The sequence below is a fragment of the Equus caballus genome, chromosome 25 (assembly GCF_041296265.1).
Source record: "Equus caballus isolate H_3958 breed thoroughbred chromosome 25, TB-T2T, whole genome shotgun sequence".
Taxonomy (NCBI): domain Eukaryota; kingdom Metazoa; phylum Chordata; class Mammalia; order Perissodactyla; family Equidae; genus Equus; species Equus caballus.
The window spans coordinates 19,812,477-19,834,860 of record NC_091708.1 but is presented as its reverse complement, the minus strand read 5'-3'; the positions used below and the strand labels follow the sequence as shown (position 1 = coordinate 19,834,860).

Here is a 22,384-nt window from a genome sequence, read left to right as displayed (position 1 = left end):
TTTATCTTCTCATCCCCAACAAGACACTGTAGATATTTGATGAGAGTTGATAAATGCAAGCACTGAAGCAAAAGAAAGCAGAAAAAAAAACGTTTAATTTTTAGATGAGATATTCCAGGTGCTTTTGTGAAACTTAACTCAGTCATTCTATACAGAACATACAATCATTTCAACATACAAGTTACTCCACTTTGAATACTCTATTTTAAAGTTAAAAAACAATTTAAAAGGCTTTGTCTTGTTTCCAAGGAAAATGAGGCAATCTGCTTATTAAAACACTATTTTGCAGCACTGAGTACATTATAAGTAATTCATTAATGTTCTTCATCTGTAACTTAAAGGTTAAACCTGAGGAATTAGAATTTTTATCATCAGAACTGCATAGCAAAACTATGTTGAGATGATAGACATACCAAATAATCTGTAGATCAAGATAACCTGTAAACTACTTAATAAATCCAATTTAAAGCAAAACAAATATGTTAGGAGAGAGATTGTATCCTGGTTAAGGTTTTTAAATGCTTCATCGTATTTTTTAAAAATGAAAGTGCAACAAAAGTTCTCAAATGTTAAGTGGGCACGTACACCTTACATCACGTATCCAATGACAACAAACTGTTGAACCATTTGGTTGTTTGGGAAGAATTATTTAGGCCAAATTCAGTCTTTGCATGTGGCACTGAGCAGTCATCCGTTGAAAGTGCAAATGCCTGGATGGAAACATAGCTTAAACCATTTACTTATGCTACTATTCTACACTGACACACTAATGCTGTGGGAGAAATTTTACAGTTCTAGAAACTGATAGAGAGTAACAGGCTTGATGAGAAAATACAAAAAGGCCACAAGTCATGCACAAACTAAAGAATGTTAAAGGACATTTAAATCAGGATTTTGGTTTTTTACAAATCACATTTGAAGTTCTGGTGATATCACTTTAAGCCCATGCTTTATCAAAGTAAATGGCATCTGGAAGTATCCAAACACTTAAATCTATTATTAACTGAAAATAATACCTTACATTTATACAGCATTTTACTGTTGTTGAAGCAATTTCACATACTCCATTTCATTTTATTCCTCACAACAGCCCTGTGAGGTAGGCGGAACAAGTTACAATTATTTTATGTAAGGCAATGAAGGCCCAAAGACAATAAATGATTTATGTAGAGGTCATAGATCTTGTATATGGTAGAGCTCAGATAATTATATGGTAGAGCTCAGATAATTAACTTTAAATATTTTAGAAGAAATGAAGCCAAAATATTTTTTATATTATATCCAGAAATTTTAAAGACTAGTGGTTTTTAATATTAATTACTCTAAAACTGTAGCCATTATGTATCTTATAGTATGGATTAGTCATGAATTTGATTTTAAAGAGTCTCCCTGAAAAGGTAAATGAGACTCAGCACTTTGGTACCTTAAAGATATTGGAAATGTTAAAAAAAAAAATTATGTATTCTCATAGCCCTCAGGCTCTCCAAAAAGTTTCAATACTAATAAAAATGCCTTTTGCAAATCACTTATAATTTGACTGACTTTAAAATTGGTTCAAACTTAAGAAGCTCCAAGCCAAAGCAAACACATTCACCTACCTTCTGCCCCACATACCATGAAATCCTCCACATGTCCATTCCCAAGGACTAATTTATGTTGAACAGGTACCATTAAGAAAATATATCAGTTTAAACTAACATAGTTCAAATGATTATGATTCAAAAATCAGTACCTTATATTGATCCAGAAATAACAAATACTGTTTTAATTTAATAATTGGGTAGTCTGAGGAGAAAAGAACTATGGCAATCTCTGGTATTTATTTATAAGCCAATACTAACCTTTATATAGCATGTCCAACAATATCTTTTCAACAAAAACAATATATACCAAATGTAATCCATTTAAACTGCAAATTACTCAAAAAGCTTAAAGTATTTACATTAATCAAACATTCCAGGTAACAAAGCTATCATATATGACATATCAGGATCACAAATATTTGCATAATGTGAATACTGTAAGATACACACAAAACTACAACTATACTGAATGTGAGGTAATCTTTCCGTGATGATTAAGGAAACATTCATGACCTCTTATAATGCTCCAGGACTGGCATTATGTACATTTTGGTTTAAAATAACAAATAACTTTATGGTTGCTTGGATGTTGAGTAAATTTATGCTGACCATACACTTCCCTAAAAGGACATATCCAGTGTAAAAATAAAATCAAGGAAGAAACTTTTCCAGACTCATTTTATGTGCCTATATAAAAGTAAACCATATTATATGCAGTTAATTTGAATTTTTTAATAAACTATAACAAATTTACTTTGTAAAATTTATTAGCAAAATATGGTTTTTAAGATACAATTTGTCACACCACTGACAAGTTGGAAAACTATATGCACAGTAAATCAAACTTCACTAACTTTGGAGATCCGAATACAAAGTATGACTGCCATATCAGAGACACTTAAATATTTGTTGCATGAATTAGCCAATGAAAGAACACTGATCTAACAAAATACAGGGTTTTAAAAAAAGAATGATGATGATGATTTGAAAATACAGTCCTTAGATTTTTAGCCTGGAATCACATATTTTATAGTAAGAAGTCTATACTGTCCTCTTCGAAGATTAATACTCTTTGACATAACAATTTCCCATATATATCCTTTTCCAATTTTTCCCCTATGTTTCCAAAAGAAACAACTAAAAATATATAAATAACTATAATTTTATGGAAAAAGTATATAGAGAAAAACTAATCACTCTAGGTAAGTCATGAAATGGACTCTCTTAGCCTAATTAAAATTTCATTACAAATTATTTACTTTTATTTATACCATCAAGGATCCGTCACAAAAAATTCAATTATACGTGATTCTGTTCATGCTTTAATTTCATAAATGAGTAAATAAAACCAAGCCAATGTCTCTTTAGATGATAACATGGGGAAAAATTCCTGTTTGCAGAACAAAGCAGACAAGTCTGGCTGTACAGCAGCACTTCACGGTTTGTCAAACAGCACAGACACCATCAAACTGATGTACAGACAGGCACGCCCCTAATACTTTCCATTTGTTTATATACACGTAGAATATTCAAAGACTCACTGTATATTAAAGTTCCTATGTGCGTTGCTACTAAATGTTTGGTATACACATATTTACCAAAAGTTAAAGACGTATGTGACATGGTAAGCCCAAAGAGTCAAAATGAATTGTAAAAAAATTCTTTTTCTAAAGTGCTTAAGGCAATTCCTTCATTTCTTTATCCAGTTTACTAGAACTGGTTTGGGGTTCAACTGCTAAAAGAAATGCATGTTTTTATAAAACATAATTTTTTTACACCTGTGATACATCCATTACTGTCAACCTCTCATGCATTTCTTTTACAGAAAGCAATCATGTTTGACCTGTCAAAACAAAGAGTAACTAAACCAACAAAGAGTGTTAAAAGGGTATGCTAACTTTCCACAATGTATTGAATTGAACAAAAGAGCTCAATGTTTTTTAATTCAAATGTCCATGACAATGTTATATATTATGGTCAATAGTTACATTAATTTGAGACTATTTAAATAGGCACTACAGTTGTTTATCTTCTAGTTTGAAATGAGGGTGGCAAACCTTCTCCAGTTTAACTTAACACAAACTTAAAACAACTAAACTAAAAACCCACACGTTTTGCTCTTTATTTTTAGAGATCTTTAAGAAGCACAGTAAGAGGAAAACCTCAGATTCTTATTTGGAAATAATCATTGTATTACTTCAAATGAATTTTCAGAATGATTATTAGAAAATTTTATATGAAGGGTTTCAAATGATGGCATGAGCACAGGAAAGAATCATATGCACTCCTCCAGCCCCTGATTAATATTTCCTTTTCCCCATGCTCCTGCAACAGAAGGCTCTTGCCAGTAAAACATGATATCTGACTTAAATACCAGGTGACACTGCATGGGGAATGGAGCAAGAGCATGCTGAGAGGAAGAAGGCACTGCATTAAAGAGAAGACACAATTATATAAGACATAATAGTAAAAATTTTTATACAAGAACTGGCTTTTTCCTTGTCGTTTTTGCTAAAATATGCATGTCTAACTGTTCACGTAAAGCAGCTACACCACTAAATTACTGCTTTCAGGTTTGACTCTTACGAAAGAGAATTACAATTTCCTGTTTCCTTAGGTCCTGGAATAACCTCGCTGTAGGGAACAGAACATCCAAAAATTTCTTTCAAAATCTCTAGGAGGAATAAAAATCAAAACTATATTTGTTTGGAGAATCAAAATTCTCTAGACTGCCTTATAATCTTTAGCATTACCAAAATGTCATCAGACAATGGTGCAGATATGAATGTCCTCTGGAAAAATAAGACCCAGTTCAAATAAATTCCTTATTTAGATTTGTTTTACCAATGAACAAAACATCCTACCAGTAAGCAGTAAACTTTAAATGAGAACGAGCTATTCCTGTTCTCCAGGCCTTTCTGTAGAAACAAACTCAAATGTAAGTAGCAATGGTCATTTCTTGGGGGAAAGTTGTCATAGGACAAGATACTTAGAATGAAAGAAAGTCAACATGAGAAAGTAAAAGTTCCAAAAATTAAGGAATATACAAATTCAGACCTCTTTAAAATGTTCAAGAACTTCTTAAATACTGTAATTACAACTTTCAGTTTGGCTCAAAATACTTGTTACAAATTTTAATCAACTTATTAAAAATAGATAGTTCTGCTCAATAACCATGGGTTTTACTCATCTCCCTAAGCTTGGGAAAGATTATTCTATGTTGAGTTTTGGAAAAATTACACCTCTTTAGAAAGCAAATGAATGTAGCAAAAGGAAAATAACCTCTGAATAGTTACATTTGAAAAACTCATGTGCCAGATATGTAGATTTTTTTCAAAACACTTGTTTAAACCATTCCATATCTTATTAAAAAGCAGATATAAATGATTTCAGTAAACAATAGTTTTAAGCACCTCCCTTTATAACCTATCCTTCTTAGATAAAACTTGAGTAGTGTAGGTTTTTCTACCTTCTATATAATGTTAATAAACTCTCATTCCAACTAGAAACGTTAAAAATCAGTATAATTATTGTCAGTTATTACCAAAATCAAGTGGGAATTTTACCAAAGATAACTATTAAAGGTAGTATTGAACTAGACAAAATGAGAAAATATAAAGCTTTAAAAAAAATCTTACCCAACATCCAAAATGATGGAATGAAAAGAAGTCTAATTAAACAGGGCAACATATAAATCCCTTTGAGTATGTCTAGAAACTCTTCCACTTTCTGTAACCACAAGAGAAATATCACGATATTTGGAAAAGAGAAAATGATATACAATCCAGTCAATGAACAAAAGAGGATAATTTAGCAAAACTCAACTTATTTATAAAAGGGGAAAAATAAACCATTGTAAGAAAACCTTTCTAGCACCCCCAACCAATTATTTCAGTTTTTAGAAACACTTAAGAGGACTGTATATTTTTAAAGCTGGGTGTAAGAACTAAATACTAGGAGGTGAGGCGATAAAGACTAAGTACAGAAGAAAGAAGGCAAGATTTAAATGCTTTTCACTTCAGGCCCTAGGGCTACCATATGTAACTGAACACATTAGAAGAGCCAAAGTAATCCCAAAAAAGTAACAATGGGCTTCTATGTAACTATTCAAACACGGCCTTTCTTCCCGTTCACTCTTCAAAACAGTTTCTTGCTTGATATCATTTTGCTTCTATGCTATTGCACAGCAGGTTCCTGTGAATGCTTCGTACTAGATGCTTAATGCTAACAGATTCCAGGCCTTAAAGCAGAAGATAGCAAACCTGATTTCCACCACTCAAATTTCTGTGATTAGCAACTGCACAGAAAAGGCCACCCAATCCACAGCGGGGTAAACGTGTTCTGAGTAGGCATTACTGAGGAACAGTGTTTAGACTGCTAGCTGAACCAGTCATTCCATTTTCACTTTTCTGCAGTGTTCTCACAGCACTTGGAACCTGCATCCCCGTACTCAAAGAAAGTCCACCACACCAAACCTAGGAAAAGACAGACACACAGCTTCAGTCAGATTTCAAATCAAATTAGAACTTAAGTGATCCTTAAATTCCCATTTGAAAGGCAAAATGCCTCATATGTGAACATGAGCAAGTTCCAAACCGATAACCTTCATATTTGAAGTGAGGAGGAGAGGAAAGGTTAACAACTCAAGAGTCTTTTAGAACCACAGAGGCCAGAAGATGTCTTTGTGGTAGCGGAACCCACTGGAGCTCACACAAGAGAGGGAGCTAAGGGCTGCAGAAGTTTAGAGACTAAATTAGATCGATCTAGGCAAAGGACGTTGGCCATCATTACTGCTGCTAACCTTCACTACCAAGAGCAGTGCACAAAGAGCCAGCTTGCTTATCCCATTACTGCTTTAGATTTTGATAATGAGGTGTGGCCTGAGACCGTAGGTATTGAACACCTCTCTGTTAACAGAGTAAAATCCATTAGCTTCTTCCCTAACTTCCTTAACAATAAGAACTCTTTTATAGTTCTTTAGGAACGACTTCTGAGAAAAATGCAAATGGCAATATCCAGAGACACTTTCCATATTCTATTAATTATCATAAATGTGAATGAGTTTATAAAAGATAAAACTGCTTCACTGTGAACAAAGAAGCTATCATTCAATAAAGTCAACAATAACTGATTTGGAAAAGAGTCAAGAGAATTAAAATATGAAAATATGGATCATTTAAACTCATCAATTGCCATGTAGTAGCCAACACAAGCTTAAGGCTGGGGAGATTCTAGAAATTGTTTAAGTATTCCCACCTTCAATTATTTCCTGAAATGTTCATATTTACTAAGTAACTATAGTACTGTAACAAAGAGTCTACTGACCTGTGAAATTTATAACTATATAATTAATATTCTGAATTTTTTAAACTAGCAGGTTCAGTTAATGACAACCACCAAAATAAGAAAGCAACTCTCTGATTAAAAACTACTTACTATATTACTTTTTTTGGAAATTATTTAAGCGATTTACAAAAACATTTACTCATAATATCTAGCACAAAGGTGAAAATCAACGGGAAAAGCTCAGTCTTTTTCAGTAAGTGGCACTGGAACACCTGGACATCCAATGCAAAAAAACAGATAAACAACACCTGGTACCATATACAAAAATTAACTCAAAATGGATCATAGACCTAAATGTAAAACCTAAACTATAAAACTTCAAGAAGAAAGCATAGGAGAATATTTTTGTGACCGTGAGTTAGGTGAAGCATGATCCATAAAAGAAAAAAATCAATAAACTAGACTTCATCAAAATGAAAACCTTCTCTTTGAAATGCTCAGAAAATGAAAAAAAAACAGACTGGGAAAAAAATATTTGTAAAACATCTGTCTGATAAAGGATTCACATCCAGAATACATAAAGAAATCTTAAAACTCAATAAGAAAACAAGTAACAATAAAAAATATAAGCAAAAGATTTTAACAGATATTTCACCAAAGAAATTATACAAATGGCAAATAAGCACATAAAAAGATGCTCAATATCATCTGTCCTTAGGAAAATGCAAGTTAAAACCACAATGAAATACCATTACACACCTATTAAAATGGCTTAACAACAACAAAAACACTGACAATATGAAATAATGGCAAGGATGTGGTGAACTCTCATATATTACTAGTAGGAATGCAAAAGTGGTACAGCCATTTTGGAAAACACTTTGGTAGTTTGTTATAAAGTTAAACATACAATGGGATCTAGCAACCTCACTCCCAGGTGAAGAAATGAAATGAAAACAAATATTCACACAAAAACCCATCTATGAATGTTTATAGTGTCTTTATTCATCATTGCCAAAAACTGGTGAATGGATGAATAATGTGTGGTACAAACATATATGGAACACTAGTCAGCAATAAGAAAGAAGGGGCTACTGACAAACACAACAACATGGATGAATTTCAAATGCATTATGCTACAGAATCAAAAGTCTACATACCATACAATTTCTTTTATATGATACTCTGGGAAAGGCAAAACTATAAGGACTAAAAACTGGTTAGTATCTGCCAGGACTGGGTGGACTGGAGGGGTCCACTACAAAGGAGCATGAAGGAATTTTCCAGGGTGATGGAAATGTTCTGTCTCGATCATGGTGGTGGTTACACAAGTGGATGCGTTTGTCAGATCCCATAGAACTGTACTCTACTCTAAATTCCACCTCAATAACCTTAAATCTTGTATAACCAGAATTTAAATAATCTTAATCTTAAATAACCAGAAATCTTGTATACAAAGAATTTAACAGTCATTTACTTAGTTAATAAAAGCAAGCCTTCAATGAAGGAAAAAAACCAATTTTAACCATTTTGAAAATACATTTCCTAAAGCATCTTACAACATTTACTAATGAAATTATAATTTCACTATTTGGAATGAAGAAACAATGAGTATCTGACATATCTACCTGAGATAGACTCAAATTAAACATGAAGCCTACCCTTTTATAAAAATATATCTAAGACTTAAGGGAAAAAAAATTACTTTGAGTTCCATATGGTAAAAAATTTGTCCCTGATTGACCAATTTGGAAAACAGCCAAAAATACATAATACAGCAGCAATTTGTGTCAAAGTGAAAAAATAAATAAATAACCCTTTCAATATCTGTAAGTAGTTTTCTGTGAACAATAACATTATTCACTAATCACTTTTTCTTTTTAATGAAAAACTAGGGGTCTGGTTATTAGCATTGTTTTAAACTTATTTTAAGATTTTAGGGTATCTAGAGTGAATAATCAATTGTGAGATTTAAAAGTACTGTATTTTTTTTTTTTTTTTGAGGAAGACTGGCCCTGAGCTAATACCTGTGCCCATCTTCCTCTGTTTTATACGTGGGACGCCTGCCACAGCCTGGCTTCATAAGTGGTGCGTAAGTCCACACTCGGGATCCAAACCCGTGAACCCTGGGCCGCTGAAGAAGTAGAGCACGTGAACTTAACCACTGCACCACCAGGCCGGCCCCTAAAAGTACTGTATTTTAAACCCACATATACCCAGAATACTTTCTCCTCATAGTTGTGGGTGATGATGAAAGAATACACATACAAAACATTCCAGCAAGTCTAGGGGAAATCTACCACCCTGATTTGCAGAAGTAGCCTCCAGATTAAGGAATGATCTACCCAGAATAATGATGATCTTAATGGAATTACAGAACTCCCCACAGCAGCCTAACCTTACAGAGAAATGCAAAGTATCAAGTAGTTGGGAGAAGAAGTAACAGTTGCTTAATAAAAAAATAAATTCAAAAGCCAAGTTTCATTTTATATGGAGAATCATGACTCTTTCTTATATAAATCAACCTGCAATTGAGTAGTCCTGAATAATATATGTGTGTATAGCACATGCACATTCAGCCTACCACACAAAGACAGTCATCTAATATTTTACAAAGAGGACACTGCACTGCAGTGGAAAAGGGATGATCATCTTAAGAAATGGTCCAGGAATAAGCAGATATCCATATGGAATTAAAGAATGCATCTGGACCCTAACTTCATACTAAACATATCAATTTTACATTGTTCTTGCACTGTAAATGTAGTCTATATCTAAAATGTACAAGGAAAAGCTTTTAGAAAAAAAACACAAGAATGTTTTCATGACCCTGGGGGTAAAGAAAGATTTCTTAAGCAGAACACAAAAAGTGCTAACCATAAATGAAAAAACTGATAAATTGAGCAGTATTAAAATTAACAACTTTTGTCCATCAAAAGACACCAATAAGAGAGAGAAAACGAAAACTGGAGTGGAGAAGATATTTGCAATACACATATCTGGCAAAGGACTCAGACTATGTAAAGAACTCTTAATCAATCAATAGGAAATAGGAAGAGAACCCAACAGAAATACAAATAAAAGACTTGAACAACCATTTCACAAAACAGTATACCCAAATAGTCAATAAATATTGGTGTTCAACTGGTGAACCAAAAAAGGTGTTCAATAGCACTAGTCACCAAAGAAATGCAAATGAAAACCACATGTAATATATCATAACCACTAGAAAGACTAAAATTTAAAAAAAGACAATACCAAGTGTGGATAAAGATATAAAGGGATTCAAACTGTCATACACTGCTCGTGGTAAATTAGTATAACCAACAACTTTGGAAAACCCTACTACAGTGGATTACACACATACCATATGATCTAACAACCCCAATCCTAGTTATGTTCCCAATGGAAATAAATACATACATTTACCAAAAGACATGAACAAGAATATTCATAGCAGTTCTATTTGTAAATGTCCCCAAATGGAAACCATTCAAGAATACAACTAAATTAAAATGAGTAAATTATGATATAGTCATATAATGGACAACCATATGAGAACAAGTGAATTACCACCACGCAGAACAACATGGATAAATATCACACAGTGTTGAGCTGAAAAGATATTGTAGGATTCCATTTATTCAAAGTTGAAAAGGTGGCAAAATGAATTTATGGTAGTAAAACTCAAGATAGTAACCACTTTGGAGGAGGGCCATTAGGGTCTGGAAATTGGCACAAGGGAGCTTATGAGGCTGTGGTAATGGTCCATTTCTTGATCTAGATGCTGGTTACAAAAATGAGTGCAGTCTAATGAAGATTCATCAAACTGCATGCTGAGGATTTGCACACTTTTATGTATTAACATTTACTTCAATCAAATATACCAAAAATATACAACCACAGATTTAGGAGAGGTGAGCTGGAGAAAGGGAGAGGATTATGAAGAAAAAATAAGATATTCTGCTTCCTCAAATATACAGCATAGATTGTTCTCCTTAAAGTTGCCAAACCAAATAAAATATAAATTAGGTACTAACCATGAAACCAGGTAGTACTGGCTGAGTAAATTTTGTCTTAAAGGAATACAACAACTGTTTTGAGTTTGCATCATAGAAAGAAAGTAGACCTAAAAGGAAGGAAACAAAAAAAGCCTAATTTATTATACATAAAATTATAACATCTAATTAAGTCTAACATATAATCATGCATAAAAGTAATAGCTAAATGCATATTTTGGCATTCATTTTTTTGTTACAAATTTTAAGGACTGGGCTTAGTACTTCTCACTTGAAAATCAGTAGTGAATGTGCCTAAGAAAAAACCCTAATCTAGTTTTCTTTGGTTTTAAAGATCTCCATACTGCTTCCATATCTGGCACTATTCTACTTATTCAATATAAACTATTTCTTTATCATTATGTAGCAAATGGTTTCCTTAGCCCAGTAAAAACCAAGGCTATTTCTTCCTCATTTTTACTATAACAAGCCTCTCTACCGAAATCCTATCACCATTTCAGGTTATTTTATTAACCCTCGTCTGCTAACTACTTGAAGCCGTACTCCTACTTCAGTCTCTGAAATCTCAGTATAGTGATCACTGCTTCAGCTTTGTTAATTTGTAAAATCCCCTCACAGTCTGTCTTTCAACATGATCGTGTAAGTAAAATAACTCTGTCTTTCTGACCACCTAACCGCCCACCCGATGGCCTCCCTACAACTGTTTTCACTTCTTGAAACTCCTCTCCCGTGGCTATTCCCTTGGTCTGTATCCTAATCCTGAGGATATCATTTTCTCCTATTCTAAATGTAGATGCTTTTCCAGGCTCTCTTTTCTCTCTACATGCTCCCTTAATAAATCAGCTGCCACCAAACAAAGCAGCAAAGAAAAGAAACTAACATTTATACCTACCATTAAAGCACCAGGTGCTTTCTATACATTACCTCAAAATATTAAGCAACCTATATATGGCCACAAAGTAAAGAGCAGAGCATTAATGTCTGATTCTTCTGTGCAGTCTTGAGTAGCCACTCTGTGATGCTGTCTCTAATATTTAGCTTCAGCTCTACTTCTCTTCTGAGTTCTAGCACCAAATTTCTAAATATTTGCCAGACACGCCACATGGTTGTCCTGCTGGCATCTCATCTTTCCCCAGGACCCTCTCTGTTTCCTGTCCTGTTGATGACACTATCATCCTCTTGATCGCACTGGCTGGAACCCCAGAATCATCTTCAAGTCATCTTTGTCTCTCCCTCCAATCCATATTTAGTGACAAAGTCCTATGGATTCTACTTTCACACCATCAAGTCCATTCTTCTTGATTCCCCACTGCCCAGGCCCTTGTTACTACTAATCACTCAACAAACACTTATTAAGGGCTTATTATGTAAAAAGCATTTGCCAGGCAAAAAGGATATAATACTTAAAACAGACATGGTCTGGCCTACATTGCTTAAACACTGCCTCCTGAAAAGTCTTACACTATCCTTGTTTGCAATTTCTTCCACGTTTAACCATCTACTCTCTAATATTTCTAAAAGTAGATTATCATCACATGACTATTGTTTTCTAAAATGTGTAGAAGCTCCCCTTCCTCAACTACTAAAAAAAGAATAGCTTATTATTACTTTTCAAAGCCCTCAGAATCTGATCCCACTCTACATTACAACTTCTCCGTCCTGTACCTGATGCTCTGAGCTAACAATCACACTCTTCTCTACTGTCTTTGAGGAACCACGAAATAGGGAAAAGCAGACAGGAGATGATAAGCAAATGCTATCTTGGTAATTGAAAAAAAAAATCTGTGCCAATAAATTTATCATTTATTCTGAGGAAATTATCTGATTCAAAGTGAATAAGTAAAAAAGAATGCAGCAAAACTGACATGTTATCACTAAAAATAAATCAAGCCAAAATGAACATTTTTCCTTTTTTCTTTGAGTAACTAGGTTGACAGCTCATGGAATTATTTGGACACAATGTTACTTACAATGGCAAAATTTGGTTTTATTAGCTTTAAGTGTCAACTTGGAGAGAAGCATCTAGGGAATTACTTTCGCTCCCTAGTTCAATAGTATGTCATCTTCTAAATTTTTATAAATATTTAGATGATGCTACAGAAGATACTTTTCAAATACCCAATTCCAAAAGCTTCAATAAATTTTGCAAAAGATAAATATCAAGTTAATTTTTACATGATTTTAACAGGAGGCCAAATCTATTAAGATGAAACTTACAAATGTACTATTCTTCATTTGAGTTATAAACAATTAAAAACAACCCTAAACTGCCTAATATAAGAGGAAAAAGATAATGCGACAGAACTCTATGAACAAAGATCTAGTGGATTCCGTGGTTACAAGCTCAGTATAGGTCAACAGTGTTATTAAGTCATATAATGAGAAAATGTGCTGCTAAGTCACTGTCCTACAATGGTCAGAAGTTGTGGTCTACTTTGAGAACCAATCCTTAAGGAATACATTGACATAGTATACAACCACAGGAGATTATAAGGGTTTGGAAAAATTAAATTGTAAGGAACAGCTAACTGTACAGAGAATGTATAATCTTGGAAAAACAGGGCAAGAGAAGCAATGTTAGTAGTTTTTAAACAAATAAGGATTATCATGTAAATGTGGATTAGGGAACATAATTCTGTGTTTCTTCACGTGACAAAATTTAAGAGCAACAGTCTCAGAAGTTATTGGGAGACAAAGGGAGTCAATTTAAGAAAAACCTTCTAACCAAGTGCTATCCAACAATGAAACAGGCTGCCTTCTAAGACAATAAGCTTGACATAAAAAAAGTTCTTCAAGCACAGGAGTGGCAACTACCTGCAGAGATGATGTGATAAGGATTTTATACTGCGTGGCAGAGGGACTGAGTAATTTCTAAGGTGTACTCCAACTCTGCTCCACCACTCTTTACAGGTAATAAACAAAATCTTTCAGGCTTATTTAGTGCACTATATGAGTGCTTTTGTAGGGCTGCAGGCAGGCATCACACACCCTTCCAGTCAATTCTAGAGCTGACATTATGTTTGTGATCAAATCTTAATAGGTCAAAACACCCTTACCACAATACTAATGGAAATTCTGTATAGATATTACCAGTGAAAAGTACTGAAATACAAGCAACTATGATGAAATGACTTAGGAGAAAAATCAGTAAACTTACCCCCATCAAAATCACAAAATACACCTATTCTTTCAGGAACGGTAACATCCAAGGCTTTGACTTTATTATTATGCTTTGCTGCAAATGTGTTTTGTAGCCAGTTGTTGACATGGATACACCAACTAGTATTTGTCTTTCCTAATTGGTCAAATTTCCCCAAAGTCTTGTATGCTACTCCTACACTGTAGGATTTACAATCCTTCTGGGCCTTGACCTCCCAATAATGCTGTCCGTTTTCAATAGCAGTGTCTCCTACAAAAGATCAGAAAGGTAAATTTGACGCTTACCTCTTCCTTATGAGTCACATAGATTTTTACCTCTCATCCCACAAAACTGCACAAAAAATTTGATTCACGAGAATAAACAAGTTAACACACAGACACTAAATGCAGAGTATCTGCTATAACTTTACTTGTATAGTACTAATTTTTCTGCATATAAAAGGCTTCAGAACTTTTCTTCCTTATTATTCCCTCCAGAGTTATGCGTGTATGTGAAGCACTGTGTAAACTGAAGTAGAGTTTTAAACATATCAATAATAACACAATGTGAAAATCCACCCAAGTAATGAGGCTTCAAGAGGGAACAACTTCAGCAAAGATTCACTCAGTACACAGGCAGCCACTCCAGGTCTAAGTGAGTGGAAAGTGCACCAGTGTGACTGTGATGCCTCTAATCTGAGAAAATGAAGAACTACTACGTTTACCCTACCCAGCACCGTGTATGACTCCCCAGTAAAACGATCTCTGCTGCCTCTTACTGCTGGTGGCCTGGAGCCCACGGATGTCCGTTTAGGGGATGGCGTACCACTTCTATATAAACAGGGACAAAAAGAAAATCAAATACTCTATGTTGTCAATGTTTCATAAACTACAAATCAGGAACCTCTGAAAAGACTTCTAATTATGCTGCACAAATAGGACCATTTAATTTTATCTGAATTATTATTAGACACAGGTGTCAATTATAAATACTTAAATGCATAAAGTCATCAACAAAGCAGGCTGAAAACACAAAAATCATGCAGATTGAGCCAGGCTTATATAAAGGACACACAATTGAAATAAGAAACAATGCCAAAATGAGACAAAAAGGAAAAAAAACTGAGGAAAAAAAGAACTCAAGAAAGATAATGGATTATAGCTTACATTTCTTGCAGTTAAATTTAAATAAAAGCAAAGGCAAAAAAGTAGGCTTATTATAATCAAAACTAAATAATCTTTTTTACAAGCAGTACGTATTTTTGTTCTGGAACTTTTCTTCTTAAAAGGAGAAATAGCAACTGTCTGAATCCATGCACAGGATATCAAGTTTTATAAAGCATTTCTCCTACTACAGTGGACAAGATCCAACCTGACCTCCCCTTCTATTAGATTAGGCCTTTTACTAACTCTCAAAGAGTCAAAATAGATCAAATCCCAAAAATATTTTTAAAATAACATTTTAATTATATTGAATCACTGTATTTAAAAAACAAAAAATTTACAACTTACCAGTAGTAAACAGAGAAAGGGAAAGCATGGAGAAAATAAAGAGAGACATAACTACTGAGAATGTCAGTTTAAATTTCAGAGAAAAGTTAAATAAAGGAGAACTCTTCCACTGCAGCATTCTAGACTTCCAACTCTAAGTATATTTTTGCAAGTACAACAGCTTTTGTCTTAAGTCTAACACGATCTACGTGTTTTACCAGCTTCCCAAATGATCTTCTTGTGACCCAATTCATCTTGTTCACTGATACCAGATAAACCTAACTGATCCTCCCACTTTAAAATCTTTAAGCAGTTCCTGACTGCCTGCAAACGACTTAGCTTGGCATTTCAGGTTCTTGATTTGGCCCCAATCTTCTTTTCTAGCCTTCTCACCCACGGAGAGCACTGTTCAGCTCAATGTACCTGCTGAAGTGTTCCTTAAGCTCACGCAATCTGCTTCAGTGCCTTTCCTCCTGTTGTTCCCTCTCACGGCAAGTCCAAATGCCACACGTTGTTCCACTTCCTTGAGAAGCAGCCTAAGTAACATTCCCTCAATAAAGGTCCCCCAGATCCTACCAGGCTAAATAACTCGTCTGAGGAGCCCAGCTCCAGGCCAAAATCCTAAATGTGATCTTTGAGTCCCAACCACAGGCACTCATGAAGGCTTTACTGGCGGGCTTGGGGGCGCTGCCCTCCCCACAGGAGACCTGGTGCACAGCCAGTTCACTCTGGAGGGAGCTGCAGTCACCCCCACCAGGCCATGCTCCTATGCATACCTGCACGCCTAGCTTAGACACCTCTATTCAGAGGCCCCCTTATGACAGGGGGTCTGAAGCTGACTCTTTTCAGCTCACTCTGGGAGACCTCCTTAAAGGGGGCAGGGGTAGGGGGAGGAGTTTGAAGGTACTTTGCTCCACTCTGTCTCAATACTTTTCTAATCCTAACTTTTTCTTCCTCCTCATCTTCTTGGCCCTCAAGTCCACAAATCAATAGGAGGAGCCTTTTGTCTGGGGCTTCCTCAGCCATGAGACAACCCTCCAGAAATCCTCCATCTGCGATCTGCTGATTTACCTGACCCTCACCCAGAGCCATTCTGTCAGGAAGAATGGAACACTGGGTCAACCTCAATAAAAAACCAACAAACAAAAAATGGAAAACTGGGAAAGCTGGCACCCTTTTCTTTGTGGCTTTTTGCTTATAGTACCACAGTAAGTAAACAAAGGCTTGATTGTTACTTTCAGTTTGGTTCATTGTCCTAACTGACCACTTCAACACCTGGCAGCTCAGGACATTTTTCTTCCTCTAAACGCCTTTATTCACACTTACCATTACACATAATCTCTACCTTGTATTACTGTTATTTGTATATAGACATATATCTCATCTACATAAGTTAGGGGCAAACTTATTGAAGGCAGGGACAGTGTTTATCCCTATAAACCTCACACATCCAGTGACATCCTACAGTGAACAAATATTTACAGAAAGAATAAATGTGTCTAACATTCCAGAAAGAGCCTACATATAAAATACCCTTAAAAGGAGGGAAGGAGAAAGAGAAATACCGTGATCTGAAATGCTAAATACAAGCAGTCTAAAAATCTCCAAGTGATCAAACAAAACTTCATAGAATCTATTAAATCCAGCAACATTTTACAATTTATAATATGCTAACTATGAAATTACTTTCACCAACAATGAGCAAATAAACTAGAAAAAAAGAGAGGAAGATAATTTTGAAAAGAGAAAACATTCTGATTTCTGGTAAAGATATGTGGTATCTTCAAATTAGCACATTATTCCTCATGCAATTTGAATTGATTCATCTTTCTGGCACTGTTCTAATAATTTCAATAATGACCTTCATTTTTTATCCTTGATGCTTTTGAAACTGCATGATTATTATAAAATATACAACACTTCAAACTTGCCTTGTGTCAAATACAAATAAAAGCAAAGCTGTAACGTTAGATATATTGAATACAGCACAACAAGAAAGATGCCAGGTATAAGTAAGTGCAGAGAAAAATAAGAAGAGGGAAAATAATTCAAGAAAGACTTTAAAGCAGAGCTTATTGTTTTGTTATCATATACAATAAAATCCAAATAATATGTAGCATACTATAATGCTGTAAATTCAAAACATAAGCTACCAATACAGACAGTCTACACAGAGCAATGTTTTAGCTTATGAAGGCTGCTGCAATGGCTTCTGCTTATTGGTTAAAAGAAAAATTAAAGTTATTCAGCCAAGCTAGATACACTAAGTCCTAGAACTAGACAGACAGAGATCATCACCTTGTATGCTTCTTCAGTGAAGTAACATGGCCACTGTCAGATAAAAATAGGTAACTGTTAAGAGACTGCTTTACAACTCAAATTTAACAGCTTACACTAAGATTAGATCAAAAGCCTGCTGAGGAAGTCTTCTTTTATTCACTGTTGTCACTCACAGTGGTATTACCTTATTTCAGTTTGAGCAAAATTTTCCTCCATTAGAAACAGAGGCCCCCATACTTTGAGACTATCTAAATAAGTCTGACAACAACAAAAGGTGCAAGGCTGCCTCTTTAGTTCACAAGGCTGCTAATCAGGGGCAAGACACGGGGTTGCATAAGCTACAAGCTGTCGTTCCACGCAGACCTTCAGATAAGACAGGCGATCTCTAAAATTCAGGAACTACACTAGCAACTTCTCTCTAAGCAGTTCAAGTTGCTGTAGATAAAACTTTAAAGAAATGGAATACTGAAATAAAAATGTATAAATAAGAAGAGGATCAGGAAATAAACTGAGAAAAAGTAATGAAAAATGTTAATAACAAATTCAAGTTTTGACACACAATGTTATATTCTTCCCTTTGCTGTTATTAATATATCACAAATCATATAGATATAGAGAATAAGAATCGTAAGTTACTGTCATATAAGAATCACCGTACAAGCACTGTCATGATCACAGATTTAATGAACTAGCTTACCTGCCCTTGTTCTCCTTTCCTTTAACTTTTTCTTGACCTTTTCCTCCAGTAGGATCCCACTCTACACAGGTATCTTCAACTCTCAGGTTCAAATGGGATGATGAGTTATCCAAATTGAAGTTAAGCGCTATCCAAAAGAATATTTCAATTTTTTAAAAAATGTAGCATATCTCTACTTTTTGAAACATAACTATCATCATATTATTTTCCTTATTCAACTGATTCAACACTGGATACAGAGAATAATGTTCAAATTCCTAATCCTGGCATTTAAAGTCCCTAAAGGTAAGGCCATAATTTACTAATTCCTACAATATTTCCCATTATTCTTTTCTATATAGCCTATATACTGCACTAAATACAATGTACGTGCATGGCCACTGGTGTTTCTGCTATTCCTTCTACTGGAATCTCCATCACCACAAAATAAGCTCAATTTCCTGTTATTAGAATATCCGTTGATTATCAGTTGATTGTTATGACTAGGAAGAGGAGCTGGCAGAATGAAGGATGAGGAGAAAGTGATATGATGTAAAAAATTATAGAGCCTGGCACACACACATTTTCTCGGATGCTCTAATACTTAATTTCATATTTAAACTCTCACTAGTTTCAAATTAAGACAAGCATGGGGAAATGGGCTAGGATGGCAGAAGCAAGGGAACCGACCCAGATGATAGAGCTAGAGATGATTTACATGGCAAAGGGCAGAGGGGAGAAACGGCTACTTAAATGAAAACAAATTAAAAGAAAAACACAAACCCAAACTATGCTTTTCAAATTATTTGGTATTTTGAGGAACTACCTGTACTATTTACAAGGCTTACTCAGAACGGGTAATTTATGAAATTAGTGTAACAAGGTATTATCTTCTCTCTTTGGAAATTGAGGGTAAATCATTAAAATGTACTGATTCACAGCTGAGTAATGCACAGCTCCTCCTATTTTAAAATGCAATTCCTAGAATTTGTGTCTTAAGCAAGGTATCATCTACTACATAGTTAGCAACTAATCTGCTTCTATTTCCCTCCAAAAAATTCAAATTTCTGGTAATTACTCATTGAAGAAATATTCCTTTACAATACCCCATTTCACTTAAGGATACATCACCAAACAACAAAATATTCACATAGAAAGCCTAACAGTTACTAGTGCATCAAGAATCCTTTTATCTTCTACTGTTCTGTAAAGAGTGCTTTAATTTCAACTATGCATCTGACCCATTGTTCATTCCCTTTACTTATAAAACAACATTCTCAATACAAATCTACTGACCATAACTGCTTCTACTAAGTGTCATACTATGCAAATAAGTTAATAGCTTTCAAAATCTGCATGTTAACAGAAATGAACTTACAGAAAGCAGAAATAATACAGCTTTCCGGTAAAAATGGAAATAGAATTCCTTAATAGGTAGGTTACTGAAAAGTGAGGACTAAGCAAAATTGAGACCCTGCTCTACCAAGAATGAGCTGCCTTAAGAAAACAGGGTTAACCTCTATATTAGCTATTAGGTAATACATGTGAGGGCATCTACATTTTTGAGAGAGAGAAAAAGTGGATATAACTCTAAAGTGCCATCAATTCGCAGTTGCTTGTTAAAATTCTAAGGCTGTTTTCTTTAAGAAAAATAAAAGGAAAGAAAAAAATCCTAAGGCTTCTCCCTAATGTATGATATGATGGAGAGACGGGTGGCGTCAAGGCTGGCAAGCAAAGGTATCACCACCAAGCCGCCTGAGACCAGACTTATCAAACACCACAGCACCCAAACAGAAAGGCATGGGTTTCAATCGCAGGGTAATCTTTTATCCCTCTCCTTTTTTTTTTTTTTTTAGACACTATACTTTTAGGAGACCTCAACTAAGTCACAGAGCCTGAGGTAACAGGGATAATACTGAATAGTTAAAAAAAAAAAAAAAACTGGTCTCAAAAGTGAGGTCTCAAATGTTAGTCCCATCTCTCATATAAGCCCTGTAGTATAGCTACCTATTAGTTTCCATATCTTTAAAAGGTTGTGAAAACGAAGTACAAAAAAATCAGAGCGCAGATATGTTTCATGTGTTTAATTTGTGTTGGTGGTGGCTTTCTTGGTATTGCAAAATTATATCATAGCCACTGGCTTTTGAGGCTAGAGAGTAATTTGTGAGTAATATCATTTCATTTACCTTTACAAGGAAGTAAAGGATAATACATTTCAAAAATTCTGGACATAAGAATTTCTATTACTCATCACTTTTGACAATTCCAATGACAGAAGAAATAGTACTACATACATTGGAGAGTCAGAAATTAACAATGTTCACCATTTTCCACTCAAGCACCATAAGTGGCAGGATATGAAATTTTGGTAGGCCTCAATTATTTAATCTCCATCTCTCTCCCTTTCCATCCAGTTCTTTGTTCATATACTTATTTCTATTGGTTGGTCAAAAATGGCTGCAGCAAGCCAAAAAAATCAGTAATAAATTGTTCAGTGTGTCAATTTTTTAAAATCTGGACTTTTCCTCTGGAGCTCTTGCTGTCATTAGTAGCCACTCCAATGGGATGGAATAACCTTAGAAAATCTGTTACCCACAGCCACTTAAGAGACAAATTTTACTCTGTGTCTCCCTGAGCGTCAGAATCACTGCTCAGCGGGCCTCAGAGTCGAGTTTCAGTCTATCTTCACCCCAGGGGATTTGTTCCACAGTGAGAAATGCTCGAAAGGACTAAAATCGACTTAGTCTTTTACTATAAATACTAAGACCAAGAACTGGACTAGGAAGATCCAGACACTGCTAACAGGAGCAGCCAGCCCAGCTCCAGGGAAACTACAAGCCAGCTGTTCATTTTTCTGAATCTATGGAATCTGCACAGAAATGTACAATTCACCACATTTAGGTCCAAGTTTGGTCACTAATTATAAAGGGTAAATTAGAAGGAACAAAAGAAATAAAAAGATATGATACTCCTGAAGGAGAATAATAATAATGATACAGTTTTACCTGACAAGGGCTAAAAACAGTTCAAGTTATGTAGAAAAGATTGTCTGTCTGTAAATATGATTATACTTTGAAATGGTAAAAATCTCTAAGGAAACCACAGTAATGTCTCAGTTTGATAACAAGTAATTCAAAGTAATTGCATTTCCTGCCTGACTGAGTTCTCAAATAAAAACATTTGCTAATCCAAACAAATTACTTCAACTTAGTTTTGTTTTGTTTTTTTTTACCTTTGTGATACAAACATATTTTCTGATTTTGTCTTGTCAATAACTTATGGGCCTCATATTTTGTTTTATTCTGATACGATATTTTTATGTCATCCTCCAAATCATATCAAGCTTCTGGCATGCAAACCTATTCAAATACTACATGAACTAGAGGTCAGTGGGACACTGCGAGGTCCAAGTACCTAAAACAATGGGTAGAATCTGACTCTGGAAGTAAACCCAGTCAATTACCATTTCACAACTGGAAAGATCTCTAACATCATGGCCTTCAAATTGATAAATATCTGAAAAATACTCTGTGTTAAAATATCTTATTCTAGGGAGTTTTAACTAATTCCAAATTGCTCTCAAGAACTAGAAATACCCAGGCTCCAGGCCCACAATAAGAGCTGGCACAGAACTGGGAAATATATGCTTATTCACACCTTTCCAAGCTAATCCTGGGGATTGCAAGCAAGTCATTTCACATATTTGAATTTCACTTTCCACTGCAAAATCAATAATATCTATTCTACTGATCTCTCAAGATAGCTTTAATAATCAAATGAAGAACTGTCATAGTGCTTTGCAAACATTAATAAGCTATACAAATGTTAATTTCTACAATAAGATTTAAGAAAACAGAGAGGACTTCAACTAAACTGAAAAGGTATTTCCCCATCATGGAGTCACAATCCAT

General features: G+C 34.7%; 1 protein-coding gene across 7 annotated transcripts in view; it reads right to left on the bottom strand.

Moving 5' to 3' along the window:
* Positions 1 to 73: 73 nt before the first annotated feature.
* Positions 74 to 22,384, bottom strand: part of FSD1L (fibronectin type III and SPRY domain containing 1 like) — a 61,830-nt gene continuing 39,519 nt past the window's right edge. For 3 of the 7 annotated variants that reach the window (XM_023629819.2, XM_070251253.1, XM_070251252.1), the window contains 5 exons: positions 18,495 to 18,621; positions 14,757 to 14,857; positions 14,046 to 14,297; positions 10,910 to 10,998; positions 74 to 6,058 (listed from right to left, as the gene is read on the bottom strand). In XM_023629819.2, coding sequence (XP_023485587.1) covers positions 5,936 to 6,058; positions 10,910 to 10,998; positions 14,046 to 14,297; positions 14,757 to 14,857; positions 18,495 to 18,621 — 692 coding nt within the window. In that variant the 3' untranslated portion in view covers positions 74 to 5,935. Of the gene's footprint in view, positions 6,059 to 10,909; positions 10,999 to 14,045; positions 14,298 to 14,756; positions 14,858 to 17,815; positions 17,849 to 18,494; positions 18,622 to 22,384 lie in introns of all 7 variants that reach the window. The other 4 variants (XM_023629818.2, XM_023629821.2, XM_023629820.2 and 1 more) reach the window with 2 other exon arrangements.